Source organism: Taeniopygia guttata, chromosome 14 (genome assembly GCF_048771995.1).
Source record: "Taeniopygia guttata chromosome 14, bTaeGut7.mat, whole genome shotgun sequence".
NCBI classification, from domain to species: Eukaryota; Metazoa; Chordata; class Aves; order Passeriformes; family Estrildidae; genus Taeniopygia; species Taeniopygia guttata.
The window spans coordinates 3,741,346-3,769,323 of NC_133039.1; the positions used below are offsets into that span (position 1 = coordinate 3,741,346).

The window sequence follows — 27,978 nt, forward strand, 5'->3', positions numbered from 1 at the left end:
CTCATATAATCAGTATTTTATTTTCATTTCCCTTACTGCAGTCCCAGAGGTTGCCTTTCAGATTATTCCTCTCCATTCCCAACCATTTTGTCCGCAAGTATTTGAAAAGTCTGATGGACTTAAAGAAGAGCAGCAAATTTTCCCAAGGTCTTAATGGTGGCATTTTCCTCTCAACACCCACTAAATTGAGATTTCCAATCCATGTCAAGAGAATCTGCAGCTCAGGACTTTAATTTCCCTCTGTACAGCCTTGTGAGGTAATAAGATTCCGCAGAGTCCTTCCTGCTGGCCTGAGGCTTTATAGTTCTCACATCCTGGAACTGCTCCTTCAGTCTGTTTTGCAGCAGACGGGCCTCGGATCCATCCCAGAATTTACAGAGCATCGTTCCTTTTGGCTTTAAAATGCTTTGGGACATATCCAGAAGGCCTAAACACAGACTGATCAGCTTCTGATGATCCAGCTCTTTGATGCCCGTGGCGTTGGGCGCCATGTCACTCAGGATGACATCTGCCTTCCCCAAGGGAAGCAGGCTCTGGATGGCCCTCAGCGTGCTGGGCTCTGCCATGTCAGTCTCCGACAGGAAAACCGCTCCTTCCAGGGGAGAAATCCGCAGCAGGTCAACACCAAGCACGAAGCCAGTGGGGACAGCAGCATCTGTAAGGAGGAATGACACAGGGAACACTCAGAGTGGATGCAAAAACCTGCACATGCACGAGCTCTGTGCCTATCAGTAGACAAAACCCACCACCTGCCACAGCTGCCTTCTCCTCCCCTGGCAGTTTGCTGGGTTTGCCATAAGCTCATCCGCTCAAGACAAAAACTCAGCTACTATGGATAAACAAGGAGGCTTTTTCTTGGTTTTCTGCTGCTCTTATAAGGCTGACAGTCCAGAAATCCTGGATAATGCTGCAGATGATAACACCTCACTTTGTAAATATCAATGGCTTCACCCATATAAACCATGCAGAGCAGTTGCTTCCATTTTTTGAGAAGGGAAATAATATTTTAAATAAGCCAAGGTAATTGCTAGAGGTCACATAAATTTCAGAACTGGATGAAGGAATCTTCCCCACAACAGCTAATCAAATCACTAGCACCACATGGTATGTTTTATTTCATAAACACAATTTCTCTATATGAAGAATTACTAGGCTCACCCTTTCATATTTTTATCAGTGACTCTGGCACTTGCCATGTCCCCTCCCCACACTGTTACCATCATAATATTTCCTTGATTTCATAGTATTTCAATTTAGATTCCGTAGTATTTCACAGATCTTTCACACACTTCAAGAGTAGTATCATCCCCATCTTGCCTGCCAAAAAATTGCACTTACCAGTACCTAAGGCATTGACCCTCTGTACAGCAACCTGGCTCCAAGCACCTGGTGCTGCTCCACAGTCAAGAACAGAAAATCCTGGACGAAGAACACGGAGCTTGTCATCAATTTCCAGCAACTTGAAGGCACTCCGGCATCGGTAATGCTGCTGCTTCGATGCCTTGACAAAGGGATCCTTCAAGTGCCGTTCCAACCACCTCTGCTCAGCTCCAGTTTTCCTCAGAAACTTCACTGTGGTGTGCAGGCATCTGCTCATCCAAAGCCGGGAAAAGAGGCAAGTCAACCAGTTAGTAAATAACCACTCTGTGTTTCAGAAGTCTCTACAGTAATTCATTCCAGCCAGGGAGGGCGTGGAGTCTCCCTGTTGGGAGATTCTCACTACAGCTGGACACACGTTCCTATGTCACCTGCTCCAGGTGACCCTGCCTTGGAAGGGTTATTGGGCTAGATGGTCTCCAGAGGTCCCTTCCAACCTAAACCATTCCATGATTCTAAAAAGAAGCCCCTAAATTTGAGATTTTTGGCACCTTTACTTATCAGGGTCAGATTTTGGATGAGGCCCCACGTGTTATCCTGAGCTAAGGGGGGAAAGAGATCCCACTCCAGCTTCTGCTCAGGTGTTTTACGGACACGACATGGAAGAGTGATCCCAGCACTCCTGAGCTGCCTCAGCGGGGCCGCTGGCCTCCGTGAGCCGCTCAGAGGAACGGAGGGACGCCCGAGCGCCTGCCAGCGCAACCAACAGCCACGGGAACCGCCGGGCGCCATTAACCTAAAACCCCAAACACGCATTAACCCGTTCCCGAGTGAAACTCCGGCACTAACGACACGCCACCATCCCGTGCATGGGGTCCCCTCAGCGGCCCCGCCACGCACCTGCCCCCGGCACTGGCAGCGCCCGCCATGGCCGCCTCAGCCCGCCCCGTCCCGTCCCGCCTCCCCTCACGGCGGCCGCGGGCGGGGCGGCGGCGGCGCGGGAAGGGCCGCGGCTGAGGGTGACACCGAGGCGGGCGGGAAAGCTGCGGCTGTGGCGCTGAGGTACACGGGGGGTCACGGATCGGGGTGCGGGATCAGCCATGTGGGGAAGGGGAGCTGGGAGTTAAGGATTTAGGGAGGGAGATTAGGAGGAGCAAGGATTTAGGGAGAGCGGATCGGAGATTTGGGGAGGGGTTTCTAAAGGACTCAGGGATTCGGGGAAGGGGTGTTGAGGGTCGTCGGAGAATCTGGGGGGACAGGGGTTTGCGGAGGGGATCGAAGATTTGGGGAAGGGGTGCTGGGAGAGGAGGGTGTTAAAGGTGGTCAGGATTCGGGGGGTGTGGGGAAACAAGGATTTACGAAGGGGGATCAAACTTTGGGAAGGCGGTGCTGAGGTAGCAGAGGGTGAGGTCAGTGGGAGCGATGGAGAGGTAGATTATTTGGAGAGGTGCTGAGGGACCAGGGCACTGGGGAGGGGTGCTGGGGGTGAGGGGCTCCGTGCGCCCCCCGGCTCCCTCGGCACAGCGTGTCCGCCTCGTCCCCTCTGCCAGGAGCCATGCACACGTCCAGACTCTTCACCCTGGTCCTGGTGGTGCAGCCGTCCCGCGTCCTCCTGGGCATGAAGAAGCGCGGGTTCGGCGCCGGGCTGTGGAATGGCTTCGGGGGGAAGGTGCAGCCCGGAGAGAGCATCGAGGAGGCTGCCCGCAGGTGAGGGCTGGGTCCGCGCCATGGGGAGAGGTATGGAGGCACAGGTGAGGTACTGGACCATCGGCAGTGGGCTGCAGGTGGAGGTACCACAGCTCGTCTGGTCAGTGACACCCTCGTGTTACCCACCAGTGCAGTCATGACCCACCTCTGAACACCTGCTCCACAGGTAATGAGGGATCATCCACATGGACAGAGAAACAGGAATGCTCGCCCTTTGTCATCTGCAAATCTTAAACTTGTCCAGTCTGAGCAACTGGAACATCCCGTGTCCTCTGTCCCATCTCCTGGACTCTGATTTAAACTGAGAATGAGTCTGAGTGGTGGGTGGAAGTTCTTGCACTCTTCAGAGAGATGCAGGGCTTAATTTTGGCTATATACCAGAACTATAGCGTATTTAATCTAAATAATTAACCAAACTGCTTATTATTTGATTGTATGGTGACATTTTTAAGTGCTAATGCTGAGTTGTGGAATTAAATTTAATCACTGAAAAGGCACTGTGTAATTTCTGAACCCTTTAGTACTGATTTCTTGTAGTTCTTTCATCTGTCTGGTCATTAAAATGAAGTAGCAAATCACAGCTGAATTGCTAAGTTCCTCTAAAAATTAGGTACCTTGTTCTTTACATGAATGTTGCTGATACAAAGCCATACTTTGCCATCTCCTCAGTTTCTGATAATGTGCCCAAAGCTGCCTTTGCACCTGCAGGAAGATCAGTCATGGCGTGCTCAGCTGGTTCCCAACAGCTTCTGCCCTCAACAGCCTCCTCAGCTGTGCCAGCACAACCACCCAGGTTCTGTGGTGAGCCGGGCCCTGGGACAGAAGGGGCTCTGTGCAGATGTGCTCCCAGCAGCACATGGCCTTAACGTACCTGACACTTCATCATGGCTTTTTGTGTCATTTATCATCTCTGAGTGGAGGGAGGGACATAAGTTTTGTCACTTAACATTTGCTAGACTTACCTGCCACCTCCTCTGGGGTAAATCTAATTGTTTCATGTAGCATTTGATTTCCTGGGTGTGTTTACCTGTGCTGGCCCTGAGTTTGACACCAGAACCTCTGTTTACACAAGATGTCAAGTGCTAAAATTTTCCTCAATCCAAATGCAATGTGCCAGAGCACAGCCAGCAGCTGCTGCTGGGGACTGTCCCCATCCCTACACCTGCAGTTAACTCTGGAATGACACAACCAGTTCCTGCTGAGGGCAGCTGGGCAGGAGGCTGTCCCAGAGCCAGGAGCAGCTGGACACGCTGGCCACGTTGCTGGCTGGAGTACTGCTGGTGCAGTGCTGCCTCGGGGCACAGCCCTGCTGCAGGAAGCACCACACACTCCAAATCAAACTTCCTTTGCACCAATTCCACTCTGCACTGGCTGTTGAGGTCTGAGGTTGTGGTTCCGTGTTGCTCTGTCTCAGCTGGGAGATAGCAGGTCTGGCAGAGGAAGCAGGTGTGAAGTCTCAGCACAGGTAGTTAAATATTAAGCCACAACACAAAGAAAAGTTCCCAGTACCAGTAAGATTTCCATTTTCTGCTGTGTACAGCACATTCCTACAAGCAGCTGGGCAGGTCCTCAGTGGCACATCTTGTAAGGGGAGCATTTAGTGAATGAGTTATTTCTAGTTTGCCACCTGTAATGTTCCCACTTGCTGCAGAGCCAAGCAGCTGATGGATAAATTGCCTGGAGAACTGTAGCAGTGTTGTGCTTTGTTGTTCAATTATCAGTGCCTGTAAAAGGAGGCTTTTAGAGTCATTGCTGGAAAACTGCCTCTAGTTTAGACATAGAGAGCTTCTCAGAAGATAAACTAAAATTAGCCAAGACATTAATTTGAAGTATAATTTTGAAAGATGGGATCCATGAAACCAATGCCAAAGAAAGCTGGAGCCTTAAAATAATTTCCATTACATTTTAAAATTGTTGTCCCTGCCAAATAGGCAACTACATTAATTATTAACTACAACTAAAGATACACAGTTTCAGAGTATTCCTTGTTTTTGTACATTAAAAAAAAATGACTAACTTCAAGCCATGCTGCTTCTGTTAGAGAGAGGTAAAATTAAAAAAGCCCTGAGCACAGAGCATAAAGAAAGGAAATACCTGAATGTGATTCAAGTAGCTGTGCATGGTGGTGCGTAGAAAAGAGCTGGCACAGCTCTCCAAGTGCTCTGAAAAGTCCTGCCTTCTGGCCTCTCGTTATGCTCAATGTGCTTCCAAGGAGCAGAAAGGCAAAGTCTGCACAATTACTTTGTGATTTTTACACTGCATTTGAATGGGAACCGGAATTCTCAACCTCCTGTGTGCAAATGGTGTTATGGAGTGCGTAATTTAGCTAAGCTTCAGTTTGCCTCAGAAGTAGCTGATTGTGTAGCAGATAGATGGTCTTTCCTTCATTACCTGCTTCTCCACAACTCTGGAAGGTTCAGCTTGAAGTTAGCAAAGCCTTTTGCCTGTCTAAATGAAGTGTGTCTTGGAGTTCTGAAGCCACACCCAGCTACAGTCTCATGACTTCACTTACCCACTCCTCCCTTACCACAGAGATTTAATGTCACAAGGATTAAATTATACTAAATTATCAATTCTCCTGAATCTTCCCCTTCCAACATAGACTGTTTTCCTGCCAGCCTCAGGAGCCTGAAATAACACACAATCCCATCTGACCTGGCTGCACTGTGGTGTTGTAGCTTTGTGGCTTGGTGCAGGTCAGAACTCTGCTCTGTTGTACTATAAGAGCTTTCACCTTTGGTTCACCCTGGTTTCAGGGTTTTGAATGTGTGAGTAAAGCTAATGACTGCATTTTTGTCCTCCCCATGCTCACTTTCATGTAAGAAGTCTTTTTCTTGTGCAGGGAGCTCCTGGAGGAGAGTGGACTGACTGTGGACACCTTGCAGAAGATGGGTCAGATCACGTTTGAATTTGTAGGCAACTCTGAACTCATGGACGTTCACATTTTCCGGGCAGATCACTTTCATGGAGAGCCAACAGAAAGTGAGGGTAGGTGGCTGGTGTGGGGAAAGGAAGGATGTGCATGCTCTTCTGAGATAGCATTGCCCTTATGAAATGGAGAACTATTCACATGAAAATGCCTTCCAGAAGGAGGGCAGCTGGGCTGTAGAGGGAAGCTGCTTGTTCCAATATTCACAGTGTAGGCAGCAAAAATCCATGAGTGAGTCCCATGCAGAGTTCTTTTGTTTTCTGCCACCAGAAATGCGGCCCCAGTGGTTTCAGCTGGACGAGGTGCCATTCCATCACATGTGGCCAGATGACAGCTACTGGTTTCCCCTGCTGCTTCAGAGAAAGCTGTTTCGGGGCTATTTTAAGTTTCAGGGACAAGACACCATCCTGGAGCACAGCCTGAAAGAAGTGGAGGAAGTTTAAGAAAGCAGAAGCATTCAGCCCACATGCTACTGCCCACATTGGGCTACAGCATCCTGAGTATGACTTACACGGGTGTCCTTACTCAGCTCTCCAGAAAACAAGACTTATTTTCCAGGTCATTGCAAAGTAAGGAAAGTAAGGGGGTTTCTTAGAACAGAAGTAAAAGCAAAAAGATTTTTCATGCTGTGAAGTCCCTGGTTGTGGTAGGCTTTGGTGGTTATGTGATTACAGCTATTAAAAACTTAAGTGTTTACCCTTTTTAGTGGCTTAAGCTTTTCCCTTATGGGTGCATTTTTTTTTATTATTATTAAAAATACTTTTTTTAGTAAAAGCATGTGTTGTTCTGTTGCAATAGTGCTGTGAAAGCCTTTTGAAAAGCTCAAGATTCTCCAGCTGAAGGCAGTTTGAGGTTATGGGAGTTAAGAAAGCACAAGCCAGAGGTAGATGTACAGTCCTGTCTCAGCCCAGCTTTCACTGTTGCAGCTCCTGCTGTGAAGTCAAACTATTCGAGTATTTCAGGTAAAAATATGCTGAACCAATTCAACTTCCAGCAAGTTCCTGTTGCAAAGTGCCACCCCCTAGGGCTGCAGGCTATGTCCCAGGGCAGGAGGAGGTGACTGCTCAGCACTGATGTCAGCCCAACCCAGCATGGTGGGCAGCACAAGTTTAATCCAATCACACCAGAAATAACACATCACATGTGTAACTTCTTACACAAGATATTTTTTTTTCTTTTTTTCAAACACTTTTACAGACATGTAACACTCACAGATAGAATCTTGGAATGTCATGTAGGATCTGTAAACATTTCCAGTCTACCAGCTGTAGTAATAGTTCTTTAATTCCTGCATTTGAATAAAGTGCTTCATACATAAGGCTATTTGAGCAAAGCAAAGATACAGGATATTCCAGCCAGGCAAATTTCACACCCTCTGAACTGTGTTGTTTCTTGTCTCCTTCCAGCAGTTTTGAAAAATGTATACCATTCAAAAGCATCCTTCTTTATCTGCTCAGCAAGCCACAGCTCAGACTTAGGAGGATGAATTAACACCTGAAAACCTTACTTTTCCTTTTGTGCTGCTCACTTACTTACAGAGGTTTTGATACCCACCTCTGCTTCTGACCTGGCAGTGAGGGTTCCTGGCTGCTCTAACAGAGAATGGCTTGGGACAAATAGAATAAGCATGAAAGGACAAGCAACTTTTACGGAGTGTATGACCTTACTGCATGGTAGTGAAGGGCATGACTGGCAGCCAATACCTGTTAAACACCTTAATTTATTTCCTGATGGAAACTGTAAATTCGTGGGTGAGAGATAACACGTGACAATCACACAGAATTACTTTGTTCCTCCAGGAGTTTGGGTAGGAAAAGAACAAGCACGGCTCAAGCTTGCACTTCTCTGTTATCCCATCTGCAGTCAGGTGAATCCTTTCAGGAAGGTGCTTTCCCCAACCCTGATTTTTAGCTCATTTCAAAGAGCTGGGATGTTACTGCTCCTGCTGCCATGAGACTGACATGGTTTAACTAAGTTCTGTCCCCAGCTGGTGATCTTTGTCTTCTAGTAAACAGCACAAACTGAAGAGTGTAAATTAGCCTGTTACAAATTCCAGGATTTACACCCTTGCATGGTTAAAAGAGAATTAAAAGCACTGGAATGTAGCAAGGCACCGTTGAACATGTTACAAACTTAGGAAGAGCAACTTGCCAGGAAGATGGAAGGAGAGGGAAAGAAGGATCCAAGATTTAAGGTATTGTAAATAGAGTCTTGAGCCTTTCAACATGATACTGACAAAAAGCCTGTATATTCCCACTTCACAGCTGGAAGTGGAGAAGCCCTCAGGAGTGACAAAACATAGAGCCCTTTTCAGAGAACAATTTTCAGGCAGCCTTTCAGGTCTCAGGTGTTTACTACCCTGGTACCTCCAGGACTGCTCTGACAGACACTGAAGGCTTTTCTACCATCACTCCTTTGAACACAAAGTCCCCTGACCTCAAGCACACACAGAAAAGCTTCCGTTCACAAAAGCACAGTAACACTTTGGCACTGCATCTTGCAGGAGCATCAGATCTCAGACAGGCAGCACACACTCCTCAATTAGTCTGGCTCGGTTAGTGTTTACTGCAGAAGGCAAGAGCATGGAGGTAACTACAGCTGTTTTCCCCACATTGCCTAGGACTGACAGACAGCTGAAGTCAGCTTGATGGATCCTTGGAGTCCCTGCTGCTTCCCTCTGGAGGAAGGAAGCTGTGCTTGCTGCTGCCCTCCAAGTCTGACAGATCCATGAACTGAACATAACAAAGACAGTAAGGAAATCCCTCACACACTGAGGTAAACAAACAGTGCTATTTGCACACTGATCAGTCTCCCAGAAGAAAGGTTTGCAAACTAAGGGTTGTATGAAAAAGTGTCTGCATGTGTTTAGGAATGAGACAGTAATAAACTCTGAAAGTGCCAGCAACTGGATCAGCTTTGAGAATGCTGGGCCTCAGTTCTCAAATACCTGCTGAACAGAGTAAAACCAAAACAAGAAAAACCCACCCCCAAAACTCTCCTCAAAGACACAAGGACTGACAATGGAGGAACGGGGTGTTTCTCAAAACAAGGTAATTTCAGCTTCTTTATAGGTCCTGTGGTGTGTGTATTATTGTTGCAGTCTCTGCACTAGGACTGTACAGTTTGTGCTTGAAGGAGAACAAGAAAGGAGTTAGACTAAAGCCCTAATGTCATTTTGATATTTGCTTTTTGGGGGGTTGGTTTTTTGATTTTAAATCAACTTCAAAATTGTAATGTTTTTCTACAAGTGAGAAGTGCAAAGTTTCATTCAGGCTAGTCCTTTGCAAGCACTCCTACAGAACACTGCCCAATCAAACAAGTAACTTATGAGACCCATCATAAATTATTGGATCTTGCCCCAAAACATACAGTATTTTCTCAATTTCACTGTTCATCACATCAGGCAAACAAGTGAGGGAGGATGGGTGCTGAGACTAAGCTAGCCATAACCAGCCAGTGCCTTTTGATAATGCCAGGAGTGCAGAGCATGGAAAAGTCTGGTAACACACTTTGCACACTTGAACCACAAACCATCTTTCTAATCAAGACAAGGTCAAGCAGAAAAACCTGCTGTACCGTGCCTGAGATGATATCTTCTCTGTAACTGGACTGTAGAAACATTTCTCTCCCCTGACAGTTTGCTCCAGCTTGTGAGCAGAATTTCTTCTGCATCGCTTAGGAGATCTCCAGGAGAGAATTACATCTGTCACAGCCATTTGAAGTTCATCTGTCTCACTGGACAAAGCCCATGTGCAGGAGGAAAGTGAGTTAACGTTTGAATTGTTGGAAAAAGCTCTTAATGCATTCTGTGCAAGGTTGGCTACACACTGCTTAAGGCCCAGCACTCAAGGAATTCACCCATAGCAATGTATTTACTCCACTTTGAGGAGTGTAAGTAATGGTTATTCAGTCTCCTGAAACTGGGCAAATAACTTCTCTTGCTCCTAGCTGAAGAAACTAATCCAGAATTTCCACCTAGGCTAGGAAGAGTTTGTTGCACTGAAATTTCTGAATTTAAAAAAAAATCAAAACAAAAAAGCTTTTGTGATTGGAGGATTTAAATAGACTTCCTGATAATGGGGAAGTTCCCCAGCGCGAAAATATTGTAATGGTTCCAATTTAACAGCAAGCACTCATCCTTGTTAATGTGCTTCCTTTTTTACCCATTCGAGGAAAATGCTAAGAAGCCAAGTCACAAATTCCCCTTTGGAAGCTATTTTGGCCCCAGAGAAGTCAGGTTCAGAGAGTCCTGTTCACACAGGGTTTTGCTGCAGACGTTTGCAGTTTGATTATCAGTTTCTCTGGAGGATGTGCACCATTTCCCCTGAGGTAACACGACATGCATGTTCTCCCCCTTTGCCTCCCAAGGCAAAGCCACTGGAGATGCAAAGTGGAGAATGTTTAGTCCCTTTATCACAACCACGAACCATTCTGAAAACCCCATTACCAAGGGCTGTGGCATTTTTAGAGATGAGAACATTCACTTAATTGTCTACTTTCCTTCACAAACATACTGCAATGCTACCCACAGCTGACAAGAATGACAGTAACATCCTGATAATACTGAATTTTTGCTAATGAACTTTATCAGCACTGTGTTCCAGCCTGCTGGTGCAACAGGATACTTCTGATATTACACCAAAGAGCCTTGAGGTCAGCAGCTCACCAACAGATCTGAACAGCCACTCACCAGATGGAGGTCAGAACCTCCAGAAGAAATAAACAAGCTACCTTGTAGCTGTTCCACTCCTGTAGTACAAGGGGTTTACAATTAAGGAATGTTGTAGTCAATTGTTTTCTCATTTATGCCAGGCAAACTCCTCTGAGTTCCTGAACCCAGCTGTCTTTGGCCCCAAACTGAAAAATATAAGCAAGTCCCCAGGCTGCCCTTCAGCCGTGAAGGGAAACACACTGACAATACAGTCCATCCAGCACCACCAGGAAAATCCTTGTCACGGAGCAGTGCTGACCCCTGCCCAGCTGGCTTACAGAATCCAACCACTCCACTCATTTTGTGCTAAGGTCTAGCAGTTAGAAATCAAATCCAGACGCCTACAACAGGATGGGGGATGGCTTTCAGCTTTCCTTGTGCACACACATCCCTAACACAGGCCCTCCAAGGCATAAAAAGCAATTTATCTCCACTACAAGCAAGTGCTTCAGCTATCCTGTTCATCTCAGCACTTCAGAGACGTGCAGAGATGTGTCAGCACAGCTGCAGATAAACACGATTGGAGGACTGTTAGTACAGGATGCAGAGGCCTCAGCAACAACAAACACTGCAGCACTCGCTGTGCCAGGCCATATCCCGACCCCATGAGGAGTGTCGGCAGGGTAATGAACCTCAGCTCTGCCCCAGGGCATTCCAAAATTACAAAATTGTCTCTATATCCGTATGTTCTGCCCCACATCCAGTCTGTCTAAATCAGAGAGCAGCTCAAAGCAGCAATATTAAAAAAAAAAAAAATAGCTGTTTTGGAGGATTCATTGGAGGTAGAGGTCCCACCCCTTCGTTGATTGCCCTTCTTGCTCCATGTGGGATGCTTGGAACATTAATTGGAAAAGAAATTTCCCTCTGGAGGTGAGAGTGGCGGAGTTGGCATACTGCTGGATCCCACAAAAAGGCAGCTCAACTTCGGCTTCAATTCATTCCAAACTTTACTCATCTGTGAGTGGAGAAGGAGAGAAAGCAGACATGACCACACAGCAGCTAACAATCTCACCACATGGAATTTTAGCAGCAGCCTTGGGCATTCAGAAGCACAACACAAATTTGCTGAAGTATTTTCAGGAAGTTTAGTGGACTCAGAATGTTCCTGTCAGACCAGGGTAGCTCCATGAACATTTTCCCAAGCCTGTATGGAAGGGAGATTTCCCTTCATCAAATTCCTTCACTGAAGGGATGGAAGGGAGCTGAAGGCGAAAAGACTTTTCTAATATAACCAAAGCTAGAAAGCTGTATGTGGGGAGTATTAAAGGCCATATTTAGGGTTTAACAAAAAGGAGTTTCTAAGTTATAGAGCAAAACCTGGAAAGTTTTCTTGTCATACAAATATTGTGTAGCTCAACAAAAAAACAGATTAATCTAGCAGAAACGCATAATTCATTAAAGAGTAGAGATTTAATGGTTGGGTCTTTTTCAATTACTCACAGAGTAGGGCCAGCTACAGATGAGAGAAGAAAAAAAAAATATTGCTGCAAGAAGATACCATCTTTTAGAGGGGTTAGAGGCCAACCCTGATCCTCACCCCAAACTGGAAAAACCTCAGATAACTTCCTAAGTTACGAGAGAGCCCAATTGCACAGATGATTAGAGGATGAAGGCCAATGGGTGAAAACAAATCCATTCGTATTTGGATGAATTCGTATCCGGGGAAAAAGGACACAGTCTAGAACTCACCTCTTTGTGACCCTGAATCTGGGAGTTGACAAAGGCCCCCAAAATGTGAGATGTGAGAGGCAGGTAGATGTGGATGAGCTGTGTCTCCTGATGCAGGCAGTACAAGGAGAAGTAATTCCGCAGCTCCATGGTTATGATCGCATTTTCTTGCTGAAAGAAGTGACCAGAAAGAGGGTGGGAAAAAGGAGAAACAGGAGAAAACAGCATTCCTCCCTATACCAGCAATTCAAACACATACCAAAAACCTAAAAAAGGCAGCTCCTGGACCTGTTTGATACAACCCAAACTGCCCTTTCCATCATGCAGACTGCTGCTTCCCACAGCTCCTGCAGATGATGTGCTGCCTGAGAGGCAGTAACCAAGCGTTGAGGCAAACCAACATGTTTTCCACGTGGCACAGCAGGGAGCACAGATTTCCCAAAGTACAGGCAACCCTTTCTGTAAATGTGACTTTCTGCAAATGTGACTGAGCTCCAGAGCAGCACCATTACAGAGCCCAGTCCCACCTTTTGCTCTCTCAGGTGCCTGCCCTACCTCCACAATCCGAGACTCCAGTTGCTCCACTGATTCTGGCTCTTTGTTCTGCACAGTGGCACTCATCATCTGCTTCTTCATCATGCTGTACTTGTGCAACGCTCGCTGGTGCTTGTGCAATACCCCCTTCTCGTGCCTTTCACACAGGTCCTTTATGGGAAAACAAAACAGCAGTGGAGCCAAGAGTCAGCAAACACACAGCCAAGTACATCAGGACACACACATGTGGTCACACTTTGTGTCATTTCTACACTGCAGATTTTTGCTCCTTTGTCTTCAAGAGGGTCAAAAAATGCCAGTAGCTAAGAATTTAAGAAACCAAACTGCTTGAACCCAGACCAGTGAGCTTAAGAGGCAACCTGGAGCATCACTTCTGCCAACATTTTGGCTCTTATCGGGCCTCTTATCTTTTCTGACCTTCTCAGTATTAAGTGCTGGCAATTAATTAAAGTGCTGGCTCAAGTCCTTCAAATTCAGTCCTGGCCTGGGAATGTTAGGAGAGGCTGCCACATACAGCTGACCAGAAGATTAGTATTAAAAAAATCCTTTCATTCATAACTGAACTCATGTCTCCATGAGCAAATCAATAGCAATCTAGTTCTCTATTTTGACTCAAAAGCAGCCAAATCTAAAAACAAAAAGTTAGCTGATCCATATAGTTTAACCAGTCATGTTTTTAAATTTCTTGCAGAGTATGCTCTTTGGCAAGTTCTCATCATCAAATGAGCTACCAGGAAGGCTACAGAGCTCCTTATGGCCAACAGCCACTCCCCTCCCTCTGCCCAGTTTGCCTCTGAACTGGCCTCACAGACCGTTTTCCATCCAGTTGGCGTTACACCCTCTAAAGAGCACAAACTTGCTCTAAACAACTTTCTTGTTGGCAGAACAGCAGAGCTCACTTTATAGGACTGGAGTAAATCCAGGAAAAGGTTCAACTTCTCCACCACATCATTCTCTTCCTGTTTACCCTAGAAAACAAGGAAAAAGTACATTTTACGTAAGCCTGGCATCACAGCCCTTCACCCCGCCACACCACGCAGGCTCTCACTGCTCTCTCCAGGGCACATCAGCGCTTACACAACTGCATCAAAAATCTCTCCCATGACACTGGAGTGTTTAGTCTTCAGTGTACAGAACAAAGGCCTGACTGAGGCAGGAACAGCTTTTCCAACTGACTGATCATTAGAACAAGAGGAGTTGGTTTCACAGGCCCGTGTGTCAGTCCTTTCAGCGCACTCTGCCTGGAATTCCTTGCTCATGCAGATTCCTCCAATCTTTCATCTTCCCTTCCTACAAGATAACTAATCCATTAAAACTCTGAATACCTGCATCTTTCCCGTAATAGTTCATGCATCAGAAGGCAGAGATGAGACACCAAGACAAATTTCACTACCAACTTTTTTATTTCACAGAATACTCTTTTCTTCCTGTATCAGTAGAGCTTTCTGGAGCATAAACTCCAGAGAAAGAGACCTGGCCTGACTGATCTAAAAAAGCACACTGACTGTTTTAACACAATGAGATGAAGAGCACTGAAGACAAAACTATTACTTTTCCTTCCCAGACTGTCATGTTCTCACATCATTCTGACAGTCATTACTACTTTGTACACTTAGACCAGAATGTGATGCTTTTATCTGAGTGATTCTCATGTAATGTTTAAGTACATGAATGTGAAAATTTGATTCAGAAGTTATTCTGGGTTCTCTGCAGCAGATTAATAAAATGGAACACAGCACTTTTGGACAGCTCACCCTAGTAGTGAACTTAATGTGTGCAGTAACCATTTGAAAGTAAGAAAGAAAGCAGGTTTTTCCTTCCTTTCCATTGCCTGTTGCATTTTTTCCCCGTTTAAACACACTCCAGGTATTTCACACAAGCTTGAACAAGCAGGCTGTTGGTTGAGGATGTGAGTTTGGATTGCAATCTCCCTCTTAACTCTTGAAGGGCTTATGTCCACAGAGCTCATGACTGAAGATGAAATTTAGGGCAGCAGTGTGCCTCATTCATGTTACAAAAAGAAAAAAAAAAAGTAAAGGACTCACCTGCTGCACAGCCTTATCTGCCAGAAGTGCAAATTCAACAGACAGACCCTTCAAGGCTTGTTTCAGAGTCCCCCATGTGTTGTTATTCAAAGCAGCCCAGGAAGGAAGCGGAGTAGTGTCTGAACCCAAAGCACTGGAAGGAGAAAAGCAGTGGTCACATCTAGAAGACAAATTCCACTGAGTGGATAAAGTTATTTGCAGACAGCAGTTTCAAATCTGTCTAAATAGCTCACAGTGCTGAGCTACTACTGTCCTATCACAAATGCAGAGTTAACTGTGTACATACTGGTGAGAGAGACAATAACACAAGTACCCGAATGTGAAGGTATTTCTGTTTTCATTCCTCACTCTACAGAATGCAGCCTTAGTCAAAAGTGTGTACTTCCTTCTTTTATAGAAGGAAAACTTATTATGTCCTACAGCATGCACTGAAACACCCGTTTTTACAAGACCATCTGCAGGTAAACTTTACAAGAGTTTTGAGTTCCAAACCAAGAGTAGAAATCAGCAAACCCTGTTCCTCCAAACCTACCTTAGCTCTTTCCCAAATATGAGGAGGTCGGAGGCGTTATCGATGGCTCGGGAGGCGATTCTCTCTGCACGGTCCCGGAGCTTATAAAAGCTGTTATAAATATTTCTGATCAGCTCCCTGCTGGCAGCAAACTGGGCCTGAATGTCAGCTGGGAGGAAGTCCTGAAAAAGTACAGAGGGATTACTGGTGGATAAATCAGAGGTGCACCACAGTCTGCAGAGGGACAGGCTTCCCTCCTGTGCTCACTCTGCCACTGTGCTCTAACAGCTCTGCAGAGATCAGTTTCCCACTTAGGTGTCCAAGTCACATCTCTCACAAACAGCCCTAATTTTCAGAGGCAGAAAAAGATTCAAATACCCAGCACAGACAGAGTTGGCAAAATCTGTAATTCTTCTATGTCGTTAAAACAGGGTTTGTGAGGTTTAAAGCTCACAAGTTCTGATCTGATCCTACTGGTAAGTCCCAGCCCAGTAAAGTCAAGCACAAACTGAAAGTTCAGCTTTTTTTTGACCAGTTTACAACTGGTAAAAGCCTGAATTAAGCTCCAGTTGCAAAACCTTCTGCAAGCATTGCAGGAACCTGAACAACAACTTGCTTTGAAATTGCTCAATGAACACAGTGGATGTGTACTTAAAACTTGTCATAGCACCAATCACTGGGATAAACAGATATATGGAGAACTTATAACTAGCTTTTTCATAACAATCCAAATTGCTCTCCCACAGGGAGAGAACAGACAGAATGAGGGCATGAGCACAAGGGAAAGACATCAATCTAGACATTACCTTTTAAATTGTGCAATTTGTGCATTTGTTTGTTATGCAAGTACAAGTAATTACAGAGAAACACGTTCTAAGCAGGATTCATTGTTTAATCTATATCATATTCATGAGCCAGAATTTAGCTAGAAATATCAGGCCCTTAAGAGTCAAAAGTTTATTTGATCTTTTCAGTAAAATTACAAGTCCTTCAAACTCTGGAAACAACTGTCTCCTACTTAAGGTGTCCATCACTGCACAAATGCCATAACTGAAGCACCTGGAGAAGAAAGATATTTGAAGTAGAGTAACATGTTGCAAGAAATTCATATACATACCTTGGCCTGGGTAGCTAATCTGCAAGTCACAAATTCATCTCCTACTCCCTGGACCAATTCTCTTAGCTTATTCTGTACATCCTGGAGAAAATATAGAATCAAATGAGCATGAAAGAACTATGAAAAAACACTGGCAGTTCACGCAGGTCTCAGATATATTGCAGCAGCAAAGCACAACTCAGCAGATACAGCTTTACCCAGGTTAGGTTTCATTTAAGGAAAAGCATAATCTCTGTTCCCCTAAGAACAGTTATCATTTTCAAAATACTACACTGCTGGCATTGAAATTACCTTCCACTTTCCACTGTGGAAACACCTACTGAGAGAAAATTCTCTTCATCCCAGGGAGCAAAGCCATGTAGGTTAACAGCAATTCTGAATGCTGTGCCCAGCGAGGCAGTTACAGCAAGACTTGCAAGCTCAGGACTATTGCTAACAAACACTCACTGAGCCACTGAAGGACAGGAAGAGTTTCAAGAGCACATCTTCTGAGAAAGGGGGATGTCGAGCCACCAGGTTTATAAATCGCTTCAGCGCTCTCCTCCTCGATTCTATGAACTCGCGATCAGCTGCAGGAAGAAACATGAAATTTCAATTAATGCCCCTCACATTACATCTCGGAAAGAAAAAAGAAATCACTGCAACAAAAACCAAAGAATGGATACCTACAGTCTGTCAGCTCCCAAAACCAGACCTTTCAGACTGACCACCTGAACAAATATTCTGTCAAGCATTCTTTACCTCTTACCAAAATCCAGCATACATAGCTACACATGGTTATTTCCACAGGGCGGGTCAGGGAGGAAGAACAACCAACCAAGCCTAAGGCCTCAAACCTCCACTTACAAACTATGGGCCTACAGAGATTCTTCTTCCCCTGAATCAATTCCACAGAGGATATCCCAGCCTGTCTTAGGACTCCCGAGATCAGCATCCATCCTTTTCATGCAAGATGTCAAAAAGTGCTTTGGAAGACTTGCACAGCAATCTGCAGTACATCCATCCAGAGTCTTTACTTGTCAAACTAAAAAAAAAAATCTGTTCATCTTGCTGAAACCGGAAGAATTTAAATCTGACAATAACTGCAATAAGGAAGTAAATCCAAGTTCCTGGAACTCTTCAGGAACAGTACAAAATAAAACCAAAAATTAAAGGAAAAGAAAGCAGCATAGAAAGAAATTGAAGGAATGCTCTTATCTATGACAATACTCTCATATCATGCAGGATTTTAACTCTTTGACACTTTGCCTACACAGACATTTCTGAACTCGTGTACACACAGGATCTGTCTCAGATGGTTGCTGTCCTCCAAATGAGCAGAGCAGATCATCCATCTCCATCTGACAGATCCCCATGGGATCCGTGTAACTCAGCAGAGGGGCACACCAAGGATGAACCACAGAGCTTTGTCCATCCAAGGCTGGGACTTGGAGGCTCCAAGAGTCACACATCTATATTAATCCAACAAACCCTGTGTACTGCAACACCATTTGTCAGTCCATTAATCCCCTCAGAAACAAGAACTACCCATTCCCTTTCCTTTTTCCTGTTTGCAGTTCCCAGTAAACCCGCTTCCACAGTTCTTCTATATGCAGTCAAACACTCTCTGCCTTATCACAGCTTTGCACTGTGTTAGAACTGTTCTCCTAGCACAGTTTGGGAACTAATCCTATCAGTTTTTTTCCTAAAGTTATGGCATGTGTGGGAAGAAATGCAGCAGTGAATGCAGGGAAATATCAACGCACCAGCAATGCAAGGAAGTAACATTCCCTGACAAGTGAGAGATACTGGGAGCTTATTTCAAGCATCCTCTGTCCACTGAGATTAATCAGAGAAGGTCTCTTTTCTAACATGTGTTGCATGACATGGAAATTCTGGCTAAGAACACTGAATCAGGTATAACTCACACATGGGTTTCACAACCCCCCAAAAAAAGTCTTCACAATTCACATCCCATCATAAGAATATATGACCATGGAAGCTTTTCAGGGATGTAATTTTGCTTTGCTCCAGTTCAATATACACCCTGCTCTGTTCACTGTTTACCAATTTTGCTTTACTAGAGCAATACATGAATTCTCAATTGAAATCAATTACTTGAAACACACTGAGCTTAGCACCATGGGAAGGAGAGAAGACACTAAAAAGCTTGTTCTTTCACAGATAAAGTATTAAACAAGACAAGATTTTATACAGTTATACAATTTTTGAAATAAGTGCCTAAAACCAGTGTCAATATTTGAGAATAATGAAGAAAATGTTCCTGAAGGAGCTTCGATATGCTTTCTGTCTTGGGATACTTCTTGGTTTCTAGTCTAACTGCTAAAGTATACTTGAATGAACTGACATGGATTCCATTTAGGTTGGAAAAGAACTTTTAAGATCACTGAACCCAGCTGTTGAACTAGCACTGCCAAGTCCACCACTAAACAATGATCATCACAACCTGTTTTTCTAAGGAGCAATACCTGCAACTCTGCCACACTCTTGTGTAGAATCACACCCAAAATCTTATTAAGAAAAATCATTAGAAACTGAAATTCCAAAGGAAGAAACCCCACTGAAACTTGGCATTCATATCTCACCTATAGGAACTTCTAGCATGGCAGTAATTCACACCTCAAAGTAATACACACAAATATTGTGTATTATAACCTCAAAGTTGTCGTCTGAGGCAAGCAGAAGCCAAGACTTTCAACCTTTTAAACATTTCTTTTCAACAGTATCATGCTTGCCCCGTGAAGCAAACCCCTGCAGGCCAAAATGCAGATGCAGGTTTACCTCCCAGCATCCTCTTTGGGGGCAGTGCTGGCACCATGCGGTACGGGAACTTCTGCAGCAGCATCTCGTGGAACACCACAAAGTCGTTGTAGCGTCTGTACACCGAGCACTTGAATCGCTGCAATTAACAAGGGGGGATAAATCAATGCACAGCTTAGACAGCAGCACCTCCACAATTTTTTTGGTTTTTTGCACTGTAAATACAATTTCTTCACGAGCTCAAATCAGTTTGAAATATCCAGCTACCTATGCCAATTTGTTACAAAACCATTCTGTTTTTGTTGGCATACACCTGCTTTTGTACAGAGCTCAGGTTTTCAAGCAAGTGAACTTGCAGACCATCCTTCACAGCTCAGTTAGATGGTCCATGCTGCAGAGGCCCAGTGCTATTGCATTAAAAGTCAGCCCACAAAACTGGTCTACTTAAAACCAGCATCACCCAGCACATCTAAAACACTCAGGATTTGCTAGGAGAAACTGCACAGACATTCTGAGGAGGATACATTCTCAGCAAGCCCAAAGCCTGTTCACATTACCTTGCTGGAAACCTCATATTCCACGTGTTTCAGAAAAAGGCCCTTCTTCTCAGGTATAAGCTCCACCTGCACACTATCCTTGCTCAATAGCTCTTGTAGGGTGTGGGAAAGCAGCAGTGGATTTCCCTGGGGCGTCTGCATTAGAAACTGTTCCGCTTCCCTTGGTTCATTTACTGGAGGCTTTGCCAAATCTAGAAGACAAAAAGGGAAAAAACAGTAGACCTGATAAGATATTGTAAAAGAAGTAGCCTTAAAATATTCTGTTGCTTTGCTTGGTGCTTGTGGAGTGGTGCAACACAGGCAGAAGCCCAGCCAGGCCACTCCCCTGGGAGGATGTGCTGCTTCTCACACATTCGCATCATCAGTACCTCCCTGCTCGCAACACCCAGGAGCACCACCAATTATATCGAGTCACAGAGACATCTCCACTAAGCAAAGCATCACAGGCCAAATTTGTTCTGTGAATCAGCTACGAGGCCTGCATTTCCTGTCTGTCCAGCTCCCACCACAGCAGGATCTGCCAAAAAGAACAAAACCCTTGCTCAGCACTTTTGGATCCTGCCTAGAACAACTCATGGAAGGAAAGAAAAATGTGTCATTTTACCACGCTGCAGAAATTTAATCCATTAATTTTGCACATCATTACAAAGGAAGGAGACACTTCATTTGACATAATTTTATTAAACTCTGTGACAGTGTGCTACAGTGAGCATGAATTATGATAATTTACTATGTCAACATACTTAAGTTCCAAAGCAGAGAGAAAAGATTCCTAATAAGGGCTACCAACCCAACAATTCCTCAATCACAGCAAGCTGTGGCAAAATCTTTAAAACTTACCTCTTCTCTTCCACCGCTTGTAGCTAGAAAACAAACAGTTTTTGACAGCGGATTTGACCATAACTGGGCAGCTCTGGACAGTAACTGACTCTCAGATGCAGAAGTGAAAAAAGATGGGTCTTAAGAATGTGGCCCCAGAGGACAAATGACATCAAAGAAAGGGCAAAGTTGATGACTCAGAGTGTTCTCTTATCAACTGACTGCAGCCTGTTATCTCACCCTGACTTCATAACTACATCTATTATGTGACTGTAAACTAAGCTTACATTGTTTTTCAAAGCCATCCTTTCTTTTCTACCCATTCCACACATAGGAAACAGTGTGAAAAATGAGGGTACAACCCTGGACTCTGTTCACCCCATACCTGAGTTCTGCTCTCCAGTCTGGAGCAGGTGGGTTGCTTCCTCTCTGTAAGAGGCATACTATGGAACAAGCTCTTTTATAAAGCAAGTCAAATCCACTGATGAAAGGCACCTAGAAAAGCCAGGTAGGCTTCATTATCCCTTCCTTGCCATTGTGAAGTTCTTAAACATGTCTACAATTTTGAGAACACAGTAACACTACAGGAGCAAGAAGCATTTCTTTCAGCTTCAATACATAGTTCAAAAAGTTGTTAACTGGGTAACAGATTAACTCAAGGAAGATAAAAAGCCATATCCTTTACTTGAAAGCCCTGACCTTCTCCTGATAAGGATTTCCCAGCTGCTCCTTCATGTGCCCTAGGCCCTGATAAACAGGGAAAACAAGCAAACTTTAATTCCTCAGACTTCATAACAGACACTTTGCTATTTGTTCCATAAAATGACTTAATGAAACCAAACCAAATCCAGGACAAATGACCTTATCCCATATGCCTCATCAGGCTTCAGATTCCTGCTAATGTGACTCAGAGAAGCAAGTCTTAACACCTCTGCTTTAACAGACATATCACCTGCTAACCCCACCTATGTAGCAGCTCCTAAAAATGTCCAGCTACCTACCAGAAATCTGCAATAAAATAATACCAGATAATTCATTTTGATATGGGATACTGCTGGATGAAGTGATAATGTCTGTAGAGCACAAGGCATCCTGGATTTCCAGAGCAGCAGTTCTCCAAGTGTCCACCCTGGCAATTCTCGGGTTTAACTGCTCAAGACACAGGACAGCAGATGTTGTTCCTCCAGTGCACACATACACATCCCCCCAGAGAGTTCCAGAGCCTTCTGTGATGCTCAGCCACTGGCTGATGTTGCAGAGGCCTCCCCTAAAGGGGGCTACTCAAAATGCACCCCAACTAACTCCCCAAGCAGTGCCAATCTGTACTAACACATCTCCTCCTGCCTATTGAGTCACTGCCTCTGCTTCCCATCTTTCTGCTGGACAACCAACAGCACAAACCAGTCCCTGAACTGTGCTCAGCATTGTCTGGTTAACTCCTGAAACCCCAAAGGCAAGAGACAGGTATGAGGAGAAAAGCAGTATAGGGTGAACCATGAAACTCTCACTGTTTCATCTTTAAGCCCCAGAACCAAACTGCTGCTGAGGACTCTGAAGTTCCTTACAGGTCTGAACCCCATTACCCCGTAAGACATCTACAGAGCGTTGCCCCACCAGGCAAGACGCCACAGTCCTTTGTCAATTCAGCCATGTTGCCCTTTTCTTGGTAATTTCTCCCCAGTTTTTATCAAATTATTCTCTAAATTTGCTTTCTAAAAATCACCTATAGGATATGCCTTCTCTTTATCAGCAGCTCACACTCTTGGCTCTCCCTGAAATACTCTGTAGCTTCTTTACATCTCAACCTTGTCTAAATGTGTGAAATCACACAAACCAGACAATCATGCAAACAAGTTTGAATAATTACTGTTTAATTAAAAACCTCAGCATGTCTGGTATCAACAAGACAGAGTGAATCTACACCATCAAACACAGGTCTGAGAACACAATAAAATTACTTGGGAACAGCTGTTAACCTGCTCTAGGAAACGCTTATCATGCATTAACACTAACCCTACAGAGCAATATATACTGGAGTTATTCTTCAGCCCATTTTTCATTCTACTTACTAAAGAGCCTATTTGGGAACAGCCTCAAGAGCCCTGGCCAGGAATGGTGGATAATAGTGGGAACTCATTGGTATGAGCTCCTGTGTTCAGCCAGTAAAAGGATTTACATGCATTGTAACAGGACACTTAACGCTTCCCATCACGAACTCTCTGCTGGAGAACAGCTAATTTTGAAAACGTTCCCTTTGGTTTCAGCAGATCATTATCTAGTAAAGTTTATATACAGACAGCAGCAAGTGGATACAGAAATGAGGTATGGAACGATCTTCTGGAACACTGGGAAGCAGACGAAATAAAAATCAGCTTTTTCCTACAAGCTAGGCTTTTGCTACAGCAGCTTCTCATCTGTTGTCAATAATGTATCAGGAAGTGGCCTGATACAATTGAAAACAAGTTGATATAAAAGTAAAAAATAACACATACAAACATACATATGCAAATGAGAAGATAACAAGAGGACAAGACCTAAAAGTTTGAAGAAGCATTCAAAGCATGGCCTAGTTTTTGTTTGGTTGTAAAAGAAAACAGCTATGAAAATACTGCATAATACTTTTTTTTTTTTTTTCTGTAACAAGTCAGATAGCCTTTGGACTGAAGGGAGTTGAGGAACTTACCCAAAGAAAAATGCAATAGAAAATTTCTCTACTTCACGCTTTAGTTAGTGTTTCATGCTCTAGTTAGTGCTCAACATTCATTACTCCACTGATACAACTGGGCAGCAATCTGCCCTCCATGGAGTTACCAGTTTCCTTCATCCAAATTTCCAAAACCATGCATTTATGAAAGCCAGAACAAAATTCCAAGTACCTGGATAGCTGCACAGATTTTCACATGTGAGTAAGCACACTCAGTAGAGCGATGCCAGGGCTGGAAGCAGAGGTGGTAAATCACAACATTGATCTCCCTTCCCTGTTTAAGCTCTGCCAATCAAATTTGGAGGCCTTATCTCCATTTCACAGATGGCTGATGCTACCAACTCCTTATTACACCAGGTGATAATCAGATAAATTTATCAGACATACTTAAATAGATGGTGCCACAGAATTACTTACTATATTAGTAGCATGTTTACTAGAAGGAGTAAGAAGCCGGTAATGAAGCAAAACCTTCAGGAAAAGCAGCTCAGATCTCTCCTCCCTCATCACAGGCTACAGCTGTGCAGAGCAGAGGGGATCCAACCCACAGGAAATGCAAGGAAATATGAAAACTGACTGGTTTTGTGCACAGATACCTCAGATTTCTCCCTGGAAAAAGTGAGGGCTTCACTACCAACTCCTGGGCCAGGAATATTAAAGCAGCAAAGTAAATATCATTCATCAGCATTTCCCTTTCCTTTCTGTCTTCTCATGAGAAGCCCCAGGAATTATGGAAATGCCTCTCCCCCTCATCATGTCAAAAACATTCCTCCATATTTCCAGAATCCAGCGTCCACATCAGCTTCCCTGAAAGCTGGTGCAGATTTCAACTACAAATTCAAACAGATTCCCATCTTAGTTCTCGTTTTTAAAATATTACATAATTTGAAACTCCCTTAAAAAATAAGAACAACAGAAGTCCCACAAAAAAAAAAAAAAAAGGCAAACAAAACTTTTTTCCTATTAAAGGCTTTTTTTTTTTTTTTGAGACAAATGAACACAACTTGTTTGGGTTGAAGAATTTAAAACCATGCAATTTTTATCTCAGAAGGAAAAAAACAAAAGAATCAGTCTAACAAAGCTAAGTGCTGCACAGCTATGTGTTCAACATGGAAGGCAGGTCTGTATTTCTTACAGGGTACAAGAAAAGTTCTCATATTTGGCTTCACTCTAATTAAGAATCTCCTTCATTCTTCCCAACAATTCCCATGTAAATACAAGCTACCCAATGCCAAAACAAGATAAAATAGCACACACTATCATAAAATTAGATGCTGGAAACAGGCTCCAACATTTTGTTTTTCTCCTTAAAAAAGCCTAAAACTCCAACATCACAGATGCCAACTATGTACCCTGCACTAGTTAGTCTGGGTTTTCTGGGGTGTTTTTCTTTGGTTAGGTTTTTCTATTTCCCCATGGGTTTTTTTTTTTTTTTTGGTGTTGCAAATAGTTTGGTTTTGGTTTGGGAAGAGTTTTTTGGTGGTTGTTTGGGGGTTTTTTCCAAGTTTATGATAGTTATTCAGCACTTAGTGCTCCTAAAGATGAAACAGAGAAGTTATGCCTCAACTCAAAAATAGATGAGACTATTTAAGCTTTATTTAGCAATATTTAAAAAGCACCTGAATTTCTGCAGTCCCTTGAAGCTCTGGGCCTCTTGCTGCTTCTCAAACTACCACAGTCCCATACTCCAGCAGAAACAAACCCCAACACCAACTTGTCACACAGATTTACTGTGTGTAAAGAACTAACCTTAAGCCTCTTGCCCTGTTCTTTTAACTACGCTGTTGGATCATCAACTGATTCATCTGATTTCCCAAGTCTGGGGATACAAGGGCCACATTCCATTCACAAGTCAGCCATGAGCCACAGACCCCAGCTGCAGCCAACACAATAAAGTGAGATGCAGCTACTTTGAAGAAATAACAGGATTAGCAGAGAAAAATCCAATGAGGAATGTGCCCTAAGATTACAGGGACAAAAAGTCAAATGATCACTAGGGCTGGTTCCCAGCTCTCCGTGGATGACTGCTAAGCTATCATTTTTCAAAAGATGTTGGAAGTGTAAAAATTCACACCCAAAAATGTAACCCAGCAAGCAATAACCCAAACAACTACTTCGGGAAACTTTCACAAGGACATTTTAGCCTGACTAGAAAACTGGCAAGTTTCCACAACCAACTGTCCTTATAAAGGTCAAGAATACCCCATGAAAAGAGAGAGTTTATCTTTGTTTTGCTTCTCATTTTCCTTACATGCTTCTCACCCTCCTGATTATGCTTGATGCTAAATGCTTGCTTAGCATTTAAGCATTAAAAATGGCATTGCCACTGCAGACCCCTGGTTTTTTCACACATTTTATGGTCAGAACAAGCACATTCTGATCCCAAATCCTGTCAAAAAGCAATCATTAAAGCTCTCCTCCTTTTGTACCAATTCCACATGTCTGGAACTGGTTAATTTTTCTCCCTCAACCTGCACCAACACATAAAACTTGAAGACTGTGGGGGAAATCAATGGTCACGTGCAAATTATACTGTCTGTAACCTGTACAGCCTTCCCACCACGGGCTGAACACACAGTTAGAGGTTTACCACCAGAACAAAGAGAGACACCTCACTCCCTACACAGCCAACCCCTGGATAACTCCCTGCAATCGCTGCAAAACAGACTCATATGGAAGTAAAAGCAAAAGGAAAAAAAAAAAAGTCAATAAAAGCCACTCTGCAAAATTGACTTCTACATGCTGGACATTATCCTCTTTTGTTTCCTCTTCGATTGTATTAAAGTATTTCTACTTTTAGTACTGCTAAATACAAACACAGCATTTGTATGTGCTCTCATAGCGGGGCATCAAGGATACCTATCAGGACTCTCATTACACTGGGTATTTCGATCCTCCCAAAACACTCACTGACAAGCTGCTGGTCTCCAAAAACAATTACATATGGGTGTGAAACTTCAAAGACCTCTGAACCTGCATCATGATGCTAAAAATAAAAAACATTGCTGCATTGACAGCATTCTTTTTCTTTAGCCAAAATCATTATATACCCTCTCTCAGTGTTCATCATAAACTCTCTGCCAAAGAAAACCAAGTTTTCTAAAGAAGGCTGAGTAGATCAGAAAGGTACAGAAGCACCACCACCAGAAGTTAATCAGTGCAAGTATACTCGGAGACAACTGTTTTACCTCTATAAGGCTCCTGAAGCAGATGGTAAATCCATAACAGACATACCTGAGCAAGCTCTCTCTTTGGTACAGTAGGACATTTTTTCCACAAAGGCTGTTGCTCAATATGTTACATCAGTCCTGGACAGAAATATTCTAAAATAATTTATTTATAAGCATTTCTGCATCAGGAGCATCACAGGCCTAACAAGAGTAAACTCACAGTGGATCCTAAATACAATCAACCAAACCATTTTTCTGTACATTAAGCGTACCTACTAATTTTTCTTCCCAAACTGAGCTGCACAGAGCAGCTACAAAACTTCAGCCACTTCAGAGAGAACCCGCTAAAAGTTTCCTTCAGTTTAACTGCTCAAGGAGTCTAACATGTTATTCCCTCAGTTCACCCAGGAGCTCCCTCCATCTCTCATTTCGCAACAAGCGCTGGCAGCATTTGGCTACAAGTTTCTCCATCCCAGCCCCAGCTGCACGCTGCTCCAACTCCAGCGCCAGGAGCCGGTGCTTGCGCCGCTGGGAGCGGAGGCACAGGGAGCGCTGCGAGAGGGTCCGCGCCGGCTCCAAGGTGCGAGAAGCCCCCGGGCCGGCGGGGAGCAGGCACGAAATAAAAAAATAAATAAAATAAAGTCTGAGCAGCTCGCAGGGAGCGCTCGGCCGCGTGCCTCCCATAGGAGAGCTCCGGGACCGCGCCCGGTGCCCGTGTCCAGCCCCGCAGAAGGGCAGAAGGGCTCGGGGAGCGGACCGCCTGCGGCCACCGGGGCGCTCACCGGGGCGATCACCGGGGCGCTCACCGAGCTCCCGCCGGGCAGGTAACCCGGGCTGCCAGCGCTGCCGCTCCTTCCCCCGCACCTCGGCACGGGGAGGGACCCCGTGGCCCCGCACGGCACCGCTGCGGCCCGGCCGTGGGCAGCACCGGGCGGGCCGGGGCCGGCGGGGTCCCGCTGTCCCGGGGGGAAGAGGGGAAGGCGGCGGCGCTTCCCCGCGGGTTTCGGCGGCGAGCGCGGCCCCGACCCCGGCGCGGAGCCCCGTCCGCTCCCGGGCGGGCAGAGCTCGGCGGGGCGCGGTCCCACCACCCGCATCCCCCCGTACCTGCGGCCGTGCCCGCGGGCGGCTCTCCGTCCATCGCGGCCGCGGTCATGTGAGGCCGGGGCGGCCGCCCTCCCCTTCCTCCGCAGCGCCCGCCTGTCAGCGCGGGCGGGGCGGGCGGGCAGAGCCGCCTCCCGCGGGGCCGGGGCCGAGGGGCGCGGGGGGCGCGGGGGGCGCGGCGGCTCCGCCTGGCCCCGGTCCCGATCCCGGTCCCGGTCCCGGTCCCGGTCCCGGCTCCCCGGGGCCGTGTCAAATCCCAGCGCTGCGCTCGGACCGGCTCCGCACGGACACCGAGCCGTGCCCGCCG

The 27,978-nt window shown here is 45.0% G+C and overlaps 3 protein-coding genes across 5 annotated transcripts; 1 reads left to right on the forward strand and 2 right to left on the reverse strand.

Moving 5' to 3' along the window:
• Position 1: 1 nt before the first annotated feature.
• MRM2 (mitochondrial rRNA methyltransferase 2) lies at positions 2–2,356 on the reverse strand. Its single transcript, XM_002195629.7, has 3 exons — positions 2,218–2,356; positions 1,339–1,589; positions 2–655 (listed from the first exon to the last, which is right to left on the reverse strand). The coding sequence occupies exons 1-3, from the start codon at positions 2,244–2,246 to the stop codon at positions 222–224; spliced, it is 714 nt and encodes a 237-aa protein (XP_002195665.4). The 5' UTR covers positions 2,247–2,356; the 3' UTR covers positions 2–221.
• Positions 2,261–6,727, forward strand: NUDT1 (nudix hydrolase 1). Its single transcript, XM_030284994.4, has 4 exons — positions 2,261–2,379; positions 2,868–3,024; positions 5,867–6,012; positions 6,224–6,727. Exons 2-4 carry the CDS (start codon positions 2,873–2,875, stop codon positions 6,394–6,396), a joined length of 471 nt encoding a protein of 156 aa, XP_030140854.1. The 5' UTR covers positions 2,261–2,379; positions 2,868–2,872; the 3' UTR covers positions 6,397–6,727.
• A 372-nt stretch (positions 6,728–7,099) lies between these two features.
• On the reverse strand, positions 7,100–27,832 carry SNX8 (sorting nexin 8). Of its 3 annotated transcripts, none has more exons than XM_030284993.4 (12): positions 27,675–27,783; positions 26,635–26,708; positions 19,878–20,068; positions 19,342–19,459; positions 17,008–17,129; positions 16,561–16,641; positions 15,465–15,625; positions 14,933–15,065; positions 13,787–13,855; positions 12,888–13,037; positions 12,354–12,503; positions 7,100–11,619 (listed from the first exon to the last, which is right to left on the reverse strand). In XM_030284993.4, exons 2-12 carry the CDS (start codon positions 26,666–26,668, stop codon positions 11,506–11,508), a joined length of 1,323 nt encoding a protein of 440 aa, XP_030140853.1. In that variant the 5' UTR covers positions 26,669–26,708; positions 27,675–27,783; the 3' UTR covers positions 7,100–11,505. The 3 variants fall into 3 exon arrangements, with proteins under 3 accessions (XP_030140853.1, XP_030140852.1, XP_072791913.1); XM_072935812.1 differs by having other exon boundaries at positions 11,357–11,619; positions 13,700–13,855; XM_030284992.4 differs by lacking the exon at positions 26,635–26,708 and having other exon boundaries at positions 27,675–27,832.
• Between the last annotated feature and the right edge of the window lie 146 nt (positions 27,833–27,978).